Consider the following 10009-nt stretch of genomic DNA (forward strand, 5'->3'; position numbering starts at 1 on the left):
ATATTTTAATGGATTATCATTAAATGATTGATATATAAAATCACTTATAATTTATCATATGATCAGTAAACCCAACGGAGGATATATAAGATATTATATATCAATATGCTTAATTTATTGTATTAGTTCCTAATCTGTAAAAGTTAAGAGTAGCATAACATGCATTAATCCCATTCCATATTTACTAGGCTTTGTCTTCGATGGTCACGTATAGGATCTGTGTGATATATATATATATATATGTATATATATATTTATATATATATTTAAGTATATATGTATGTAGGACATTTTTCCTCTGAAACAATTGAGAGGTAATTTTATGAAAGGAAAACACTACTTCTACCTATAAAACCCACGGACAAAAACCACCAATTTATTTATTTATTGTTATTTTTTTTTTACTTAATCGTTAGAAAGTGATTTTTAATAAATTTATAATTTTTTTTTGTATTTTTTAAATGTTTAAAGTATTTAAAAAAATATTTGAAAAAAAGCAAAAAAAAAAAAAAGAAAAAATTGCCTTCGGGTGAGGATTCTCGATGCTATGTGGGTGTAGCATAGGGAACGCAGTACGTGGGGTTGAATGACAGATTTGACACTACCACTTTACTTATATACGAAATGAAAAGAAGAATATATAACAGTCTTAACAGAGTTGTACTCATGCATGCATCCAGTTCTCCTACATATAAGATACATGCATGCACCAGCTCTTCATGTTAAAAACTATATATATATATATATATAATATTGTAACCAAGATCTTATCTATATATATATATATATATGAATGTATGTATGTATGTATGAAGAGAACAATGTAATACAGGCTATCTACATATACATGATGAGTAGTTAGATGATATGATTTGGGTTAAAATATGCGATACATCTATTAATATTATTGGAGCTAGGAATCCGCAGAGTTGGAAACTTTGAGCACACAATCTGCCTTGGACTTCTAAGTTTGTTGTCATTATCGATCCTTTTCTTTTTCTTTTCTCAATATAATATTTTCAATGTCTTCGAGGACTTCTGTTGTTTTTTTTTTTTTTTTTTTGAAATTTTTGTGCACATTGGCATCCATCTTTTAAGATTCCTTGAAAGCTTTAGCTGTAGTTAGTGACTTAATTATAACTTAATATTAGTTATTAAAGTAGGGTTTTGGAAATTCATGCTAGCTTGGGAAATCAAACCAAATGGACCTAATATTTCATTTGAATATTACATATAAAAGTTAATGTCAAGTACTTGTTATCGGAGTGTGTCTACGATATTGATCGCTTGTCATGACTGTTTCAAAAACATGTCTACGAGAGGCGATGTTGAATAATTATAAAAATTTGAGGTCGTTTTTTCCATACCAATTGAATTTAAGAAGTGGATCGATAGCTCACGGTATGGTCTAACACAAACTCGATGTTTATAGTTATACCCTATTAATAGCTTGAACTGAAAATCCAAACTAAAAGCAAAAGTACTCAAAAATATAGAGCAATGATATTGCACAATTTCTTCTTAGACTTGAAAGAAACAAAAGAATACATGTAATGATCAATAATGGTTGATTGGTTAGTGTGATCTTAGGACCACATGCAAATTGTAGACAAAGAAAGAGAAAGAAAAGTAGTTAAAGATACTATAGGAACAATTTAATAATTAGGTGCATGCTGATCATGATCTGCATTACAGCTTGTATTTTGTCCCTTTGTTTTTTGATACACTTGTATTTTGTCCTTGATTCCACAATTAACTGCAGACGAGGAGGAGACATCCACACCCATATCTGAAACATTTGACCTTATTATATACATTATGTATCTGTTCATTGAAAGCTATTGGATAACGCTTGCAACGTGGGGTTTTCATCCTTAGCAGCTTGCTTGTGGTTAAAATATTTCAATGACGTTGGAGGTTGCTAAGGACAAATGGTCGGTGGCTTTAATTAATTCGTGGCTAGCTATATCGTTGTCCACAAGTATTATATATATTACGTACTAACAACTTCAATTAATTGATCAGCGAACCAATTAAAGAGTTTAATCTTCAAGGATTCTCTTGTTTTGTTCAGGCAAATTGCAACCAATATTTAACAAAAAATCACATTTGAATTATCTATATAACTTAAAAAAAAATAGTCAATGTTACCATTATAGCCGTTTGAAATTATTTTTAAAAAGATTAATCAATGTTACAATTATAGCCGTTTGAAATTATTATAAACGGACGATAACCTTTTCTTTACAGGAATTGTAGGATATCATGATCTCCTTAATTCCCAATCTTCTTCATGAATTCTAAACTTCTAAGGGAAGGTTATGCCATTTGCAATAGTAGTCTAAGGCCCCGTTTGAATAGGAAAAATGTTTTATTTTATTTTATCATTATAACTTTTTTAAATTCACACACAAAATATAATAAGTAGCTTTATCAATTTTTTCAAATTTTAAACCAATAATAATATTAAAAACTAATATTCTAATAATATTTTATTCAACTCTTAATTTTCATCTCAACTCACTATCTAAACGACACCTAAGAAAAAAACTATATAGGATCCTATTTACCATCTTTCTATACTCAATTAAGGGCATTTTAGTGAAAATTATAAACTAATTTTTGAAAGAAGCAATTATTATAGCATGGAGAAGAAAGAGGAAGGGTTTATTCACATATTTGTCAATATTGCTGATCTTAGAGTGGATATGAAACAAGCAAGCTCATAGAACCCCTTCAGAAACTTGGACAAACTATATAAAACTTGGAAGATAGAAGAAATTGAAGAAACTTTTCAACAAATCTAGAACCCCATGTGCTGATCTCTTAGTTCACATAGCTTTACTTGATCAGTACACTACGTAGGAATTGAACCACCAGCAGCAATGAGCTGTTTCTCAATCTACAAGCCAACAAGAAGAAGAATAAGGCTGGCTTCGAGACAAAGAAATGACTCAGAGTTTCACATTCTCTACAAGATCATCTTCTGATCCTTACCTTGAACAGAGTTTCAAGCTTGTTTTTCACAAGGGAATACTCAAGCTTTACTTGTTGCAGACATTTAAGACACCTATGCCAAGGCTTAACACTAGTATCAGAATATAATCATTCAACAATAATTAAGCATTTTCTCTAACATATGTGGGCGTGATAAGAAACTTACCCTTCAATGTTTTGCTCCTCGCAGTAATTTCGGAAGGCAATGCAGACTTTTTGAACCCTCTGTGCACCAATGCTGCATGAAACCCAGTTTATAGTAAAAATCTAATCTAATGGAAGAATGGTGAGAGAGCTGTATAATTTCCCTTAAGAATGTGACCAGGTGATATTCTTGTCGATGAGTTTTCCTTCATGTGGGGCATGGTCCATGGATGTTTGAACTAACTATTTCCTTTGTGCCTCGTTGATAGCCAGTCGGTGATTTTTTCCTTTTCTTTTTCTCGTTTTAATTTTTGGAATTGTACTCTAGATCTGGATCAAACGATTATAACTTAATCACCAAAGTCCATGCCTTATTTTATGCTTTTTTTTTTCCCTTCTCCTTTCTGAATCTGCATCTTCAATCTTCAAGAAATTAAACTATGGTGATGTACCATATAGCTGTAAGCAGTGAAGCAACAAACGCAGTGATAGGGTATGCTTTTTCTCATACTGGGTAGAATTAAGTGGTTCTGGAAGTGGAAACAATTTACTGAAAATACCAACTGTTTCAATCTTGTTTAAGGAGGAAACCTATGTAATACTTGAGAAGGTACTTCCATTAAAGCAAAAGGAGGCTGCTAGAAGGAAAGAATAAGGAAAACCAAGAATCACCTGGAGCTGCTGCCCTTAAACTGGTGAACATGGGCATCTACCTTTCTAAAATCAATTGTCTTCTGTTCTCTGCATAGGAGAGGAGAAGAAGAAGAAGAAGAAGAAGAAAGAACCCAAATTACATTAGGAAAAAATTCCGGAAGGCTTTTCCTTGAAGGAGAAAAAGATGAGCTAGAGCTGTAGTAGTGCTTACAGAGCTTTGGCCAGTTCATTGAGAAGCCTCTCAGAATCCTCAAAGAAGAGAGACACCACTTCAACCACAAAATCTGGGTTGCTCTCATCTTGCAGTTGCTGCAGCTGGTTAAACTGCTCATCCAGAAACCCCTTTCCAAATAGAACAACATAAAATCAGAACCCAACCCAACACAAAGAGAGAGAGAGAGAGAGAGAGAGAGAGAGAGAGAGAGAGAGAGAGAGAGAGAGAGAGAGAGAGAGAGAGAGAGAGAGAGTGTGGTTCTGCTGCTTCCATAGAATGTGCATAGTACACAGTATACTGACCTCTTGAAAGAGTGAGTCAGTGAAGTCGACCAACTGCTTCTGCAACTGAGCCACACCATCCATGGTAGCTTTCTTAATAGATTTTGCCAATCACTTGCAGATCTTACAGATTCATTTCGCTTTTGTTTCAGTCTTTTACTCCTTTAAAAGAGCACAACCCTTAGAGAGATGCAAGTAAGAATGTCACTCTTTGAGGAAAAAAGCTAGCTCTCAGATTCCAACCCAATGGTGTGGTACTCTATATATGCATACAGCAGAATAAAGTCGCACTCTTTTCCCTTGAGTCGTGTTTCTGCTTTCGTTACTTCTTTGAAGTACTCGTGGTTATGTGGGAATAAAAAATCCTTGTCTGGTCGTGCATCCATTTTTGTTTTAAAAAATAAAAATAAAGACTCGAAGTTTTAATTTTATTTTAACACTTCATGTTAAATCCTATTTACAATCCACGGTAGGGACGTCAACATGTGACACAATCAGCTATAAACTTAATACAAATATGATATGAAATTAATGAGTTTAGATTTGATGTTAACAGATTCGGATTAAAATGGATTGAGCCGTTAAGTCACTATTTATAAACGGGTTAATAATGTATCAACTTGATTAATATGAAATCAACCCGTTTTGACCTGTTTAAAATTTATTTCAAAATTAAAATTTTATTATTATTAGGTTGTAATATTGATATTTTTTAATATGCTTATGTTTCATTATTTTTATTGTTGGGATTGTAATTTTAAATCTATGCTAATATTTGTTATTGTATGGTTTGTAATATTAGTTTTATTATATGTTAAAATTTAAAAAATATTAATATATATATATTTTTTAAGATATTGTGATTATTAATAAATATAGATTTTAATTTTTATATGAAATTATATTAATTAAGTTAAATGACTTATGTGTTTTAGTTCATTTCATTTACATGAAACAAACGAATTTAAATGAATCGTGTTGTATTACCATATTTCTAATTAATTATTAAACAGATTAAAATAGGTGACACAACATGATCTATTATCTAAATGAGTTGGGTTAGGTTTTGGAAGTTTGACACATGGATTGGGTTTGAATTGATTTATATAGTTGAATATTCATGACTTGACACGACACGAATACGATTCGAAAATACGATTTGCCACTCATAGACTATAGCCTCTCTCTCCTTTTCCATCAAATTGGTGATTCCAATTATGATCCTCACGTAAAAATAAAAAATAAAAAATAAAGTCCAGCCCCATGGGAAAATGATTAGGCGTTAAAAAATAAAAATAATTAAATTCATCATTCTCTAATATTAATTAGTTGAGATTTTTAGAATAAATGGTGTTCATCATGTAAATGGAATCTTATAAAATAAATGATTAGATTAGCTATTTTTGTAAGTTTATACTTTTAAGACAATTAATGAAATAATGACGTGTCCGGGTTCGATATTTTTTTTCTTTTTTCAAATTTAATCAGGATTTAATAATATTCACTTGTTTTTGTTATCAATTTAATAGAAAATGAGATGGAAATATAGATAGCATATATAGGATGATCATGAGGTGGCATGATCCAGGAATTTCAATTTAAAAAAGTAGCTAAAGTACATTAATGGAGGTTTTTCTTTCAGCAATTATCTCTCTCTATGTTATTATATTTTCTTCAACCAATTTTCTTATCTTCCATGGTGCTAAAAGTTATCTGTGGGGACATGGCATGCATTTTCTTAGCATCATTTTTTTTTTAATTTCTTAATAAACTATATATCAAATATCAGCCAATTAGTTTTATTTATTGATCGTTTTTTTTTTAAATAATAAATTCAAGAATTGGTGAATAATAATGCAATATCATGATTCATTTTTCTATTCATTTATGAATCATGAGTTATTTATTTATTTATTTTATATGATCTCTTTTTCTTTCCATTTATGAATGATCAGGATTTATCATTTATCTGATCTCATTACTTGGAAGATAATATGAACCCTACTTCACACAAGGGGCCCCCAAACCCCTCCCCTCCTCCCCAACATTTTCAAGCTCTCTAGAATACTCAAAGTGGGATGATGTGGAAGAAGTGACTTGAAGCTTTGTTACACCTATATCTCTGAGATCTTTGGATAGATTTTGTCTCTTCTAAAAGATAATTATGAAACACGAGATGCCACAAGTAAGCAATAACAGGGAACAAAGAAAAAGAAGTAGAAAAATTCAACTCCTCTTTCAACAAAGATTAAGTAGCCATGATAAAAGATGTGACTATGCATGTTATTCAATGAGCCTATCCAATTTCATTTTTTCTCACCTGCTCTTGCTCTTCTTCTTCTTCTTTTATCCCTTATCCCTTTACACTTTTCACGCCTATGCTTTCCATCTTATCATGATTCTTTATCTAAAAATAGCTGCTGCTGATCTCTTTCTCTGCTCTTTGTTTTTCTCCTTGTTTGTGGTGCTGTCGTTGTTGGGTTGGGTGCAAGACTTGATTGGATGATTGTTTTTTTTTTTTTTTTTTTTTTTTGTGTTTTTGTAACAATTAAAAACAAAAAGGGACAACTTACTATGTGATATACTTCGCACTAGGGTGAATACAACATTACTACTATATCTTAGCTAAATTTCCTCTTTCATGAAAGGCATCTCCTATCTCCTATCTTTCATTTTCTCCGCATATTAATATTTGATGTTGAAATATTTCAACCCATCTCTTAGAGCAGGGAATAATTGATGCAAAGATTTTTGTTCTCTCTTTTAAAAGAAAAAAAAAAAAAAAAAATTGCAGGGGTGTCTCACACTTGTCATGAGCTCACTTCATTTTGTAGGTGGGGGCATGTATATGTTGTACTTATTGCGTTTGTAAGCACCTACCTGTGACACCCAAAGCCATCAACATGCATCTTTTCTATCTCTCTCTCTCTTTCTTTCTTTTTTTTTTTTTTTAACAGCCCACTTCTGAACTTTTATCATTTTTTTGTTCAAGTACTTAGTGGGAACCAAAGACTTTTAATAAGCATACTCATGCTTGGGTCCCATGTCATCCTCTCTCGTACCTAAAAAAAAAAAACCAAAAGGGGGAAGCTAAGAAAAGAATAACTCAATTTCAAAGGTTTGGGCACCTAACTTGAATTTCAAAGGTTTAGGGGATAGAAGAGAGAAATTCTTGCATGTTGAAGTTCAAACACTAAATTATTAGGTCTCAGCTATAGAAGAAAAAAACAGAAAAGATTAGCACTATCTTTTCTGCCTATGAACTTTCTCACTCAAGAATTGAGGTGATAACAGTGAACAGTTGATATAACATTACTAAAGATAGATAGTTGAGAGAACATTATTAAACTTTAGACAGTATTATTATGATTTAACAGTGGCTATGTTAAAATATTCAAATACCTGATGTGATATGATTAGTTAAATGTTGCATCCATTAACAACTTAGGGTGAAAATGAAAAGTAGCAGCAGTAATGTGACATCTATTAATTAGTTTACAAATTTATCAGTTAAAGAGGATGTGTCATCATATTGTCTCCAACCTCTTACAAGAATGGTTCTCAAGATATTGACATATCCGTCTTTCAAACAGACTTAGGGCATGACTAGACAGGATACGCAGGCTGTGCACCCTTGTCCAGGCCATTGATGCGCCCCCTGCCCACCTTCGGTGGCTCTTAGTCTTTAGGGTGTGGGGGGTCCCCAACCAGCCATCATGGTTTTGGAAAGTTTGATGGTCGAAACCAGTACTTTTAAAGGAAGATAGAAACACGCAATCTTTTTTTATAAATCTCTATTTAAAAAAGGATTGTAAAAAAGATTATGAAAATGATTGTGTTTATTGTTACTTATCGTTTAAATGCTAATATTACTATATTAGTATAAAGACAACTTGGTATTTGTTTTACTACTTCAGTGCAAATGTTGGGGAGCCGTTGTATTGGCCCCTTCAATCGAGACTACAGGTTCAGCATTCCACATTTGCAAGGGCTAAATGAAGGAACCAGATCTGATCTGATGGTATCACTACCACTACAAACTTGTAGGAGTTGAAAGAGTTTTCCTCTACAAATTGAGAGAGTATCTATAGTAAATAGAAGGAGTACTTCAGGGACAACTTTCAGTATGATTCTTCTCTCTCTCTCTCTCTCTCTCTCTCTCTCAATACGAAAGGTACCTAAGAGGGGGCCAAAACTTGGGGTCGATATGATGCCAGGGCAGGCCACAAGAATACAAAAATGTGGGATATTTTGGGTATCCAAAGCCATGAATGAACAGAGACCATCAAGATACTTTTGCATGAATGTTCTTTGTCTTTACCCACAACAATTGTAAACTTATGTAACCACATATGCTGTGACAAACTAGCAAGCCAGCATGCTTGAGCCATTTTGTCACTGAGGGCTAATTCCCCTAGAATAACCTTTTTCCCATTGCTTTTTCTCAAATTGTAACAGATTTCAAATTTGATTCTAAAACTTCTTCTAGTGCCATAAAAGGTTTAAACTCAAACCATACTGATAAATTTTGGTTTTATTGTGGTTGATTTATAATTTAGTGAAAATCTTGATTGTTGTACAATTATAGAGCATTAATGCCTCCTCTTACAGATGAAGCATCACAAGAATTTATAGGCCAACTATACTAGCTGAAAGCTGCACATGGCTATGGAGAGGCTGTTACCCTAAAAATTGATAATTTTATGGTCCCCTCCATATACTTCATTTGAAATATGAACAATCTGCTTGATCATATCTCTAACCTTTGATATTATTTGTCCTTTCAGATCCAAGAGCTCATGCACAAGTCTCTTTCAAACAATATGAAACAGTAATCTATTAATTTATACTATCCTCCTAAACCAGCTTTTGTCTTGGACAGTGAAACAGGCTACAGGCTACAGGCTACACTACCAAGATCCAAGACTCTGCACTCATATAAAAAATCCCAAAAGGGGAACGAAAGACCATATGACTACAACAACAGGTTATGTTGAAAACTCCGCTAAATTAATGAACCAACAGGAACAGTCAGCAAAATCTGTCACATGTAGAGTTACGTTTCAAGATAAGGAGTCAATGTTACAAATCTCTCAAAATCATTATAAAGGGCAAAAACTTATCCATTTTAGAATTCATCCCATTCACCACATCTCTTCTAAAAACCCAGAGAGTAGGGTTTTATTATGCCTGAGAAATGTCTACTTCGGTTCAAATTCACAGCACTTCCTTTTGTCGCTATCCCCAGTTGTCTATCCAAATAATTATTTAGCACGTATTAAGTGGGCAGACAACACATGTGACATGCCAAAGATGGCGTTAGTGCTCAAAGAGCCAAGACCTTGACCACATGCCAATTCATAAAGTAATTCTAGGCTTCTAGCGAGTTGACTCATATGTCCTATGTAGCAACTTTCACAAGCGATAAAAATGCCATGCCCATATAGAACTACCCTGAACGGTGCAAAACTACGGACTAGAGCAATATAAAGAATATGCCTTGCTTCAAATTGCCTTACCTTCTAGGGTAAGAGCATCATTTTCCCAATGACGGTCAAGGATCCACAAGTACTACGGCGGAAGTAAAGTTCCCACCATTCCTGCACCACCAAGTGTAGAAATAGTTCTTCTAGACTTCATGTTAGTGTACACCCACTTTGAGAAGAATCTAAAGTGATAGCATGATGAAAGGGAAATCTAGACAGACAAGGAATGCAAA

General features: G+C 33.0%; 1 protein-coding gene across 3 annotated transcripts; it reads right to left on the minus strand.

Moving 5' to 3' along the window:
* Positions 1-2648: 2648 nt before the first annotated feature.
* Positions 2649-4612, minus strand: LOC122315586 (histidine-containing phosphotransfer protein 1-like). 3 transcript variants are annotated; one of them, XM_043131583.1, is made up of 6 exons: positions 4312-4612; positions 4007-4137; positions 3814-3882; positions 3164-3235; positions 2998-3088; positions 2649-2902 (listed from the first exon to the last, which is right to left on the minus strand). In XM_043131583.1, exons 1-6 carry the CDS (start codon positions 4372-4374, stop codon positions 2858-2860), a joined length of 471 nt encoding a protein of 156 aa, XP_042987517.1. In that variant the 5' UTR covers positions 4375-4612; the 3' UTR covers positions 2649-2857. The 3 variants fall into 3 exon arrangements, with proteins under 3 accessions (XP_042987517.1, XP_042987519.1, XP_042987518.1); XM_043131585.1 differs by having other exon boundaries at positions 2998-3081; positions 4312-4611; XM_043131584.1 differs by having other exon boundaries at positions 2998-3070; positions 4312-4610.
* Positions 4613-10009: the final 5397 nt, after the last annotated feature.

The sequence above is a fragment of the Carya illinoinensis genome, chromosome 7, assembly GCF_018687715.1.
Source record: "Carya illinoinensis cultivar Pawnee chromosome 7, C.illinoinensisPawnee_v1, whole genome shotgun sequence".
NCBI classification, from domain to species: domain Eukaryota; kingdom Viridiplantae; phylum Streptophyta; class Magnoliopsida; order Fagales; family Juglandaceae; genus Carya; species Carya illinoinensis.

Coding starts and splice junctions, on each gene's coding strand:
- LOC122315586 (XM_043131583.1), bottom strand. CDS start 4,374: ATGGATGGTGTGGCTCAGTTGCAGAAGCAGTTGGTCGACTTCACTGAC. Junction 3,883..4,006: donor AATGAACTGGCCAAAGCTCT/GTAAGCACTACT, acceptor TCTCCTATGCAG/AGAACAGAAGACAATTGATT. Junction 2,903..2,997: donor AGCTTGAAACTCTGTTCAAG/GTAAGGATCAGA, acceptor GTTGGCTTGTAG/ATTGAGAAACAGCTCATTGC.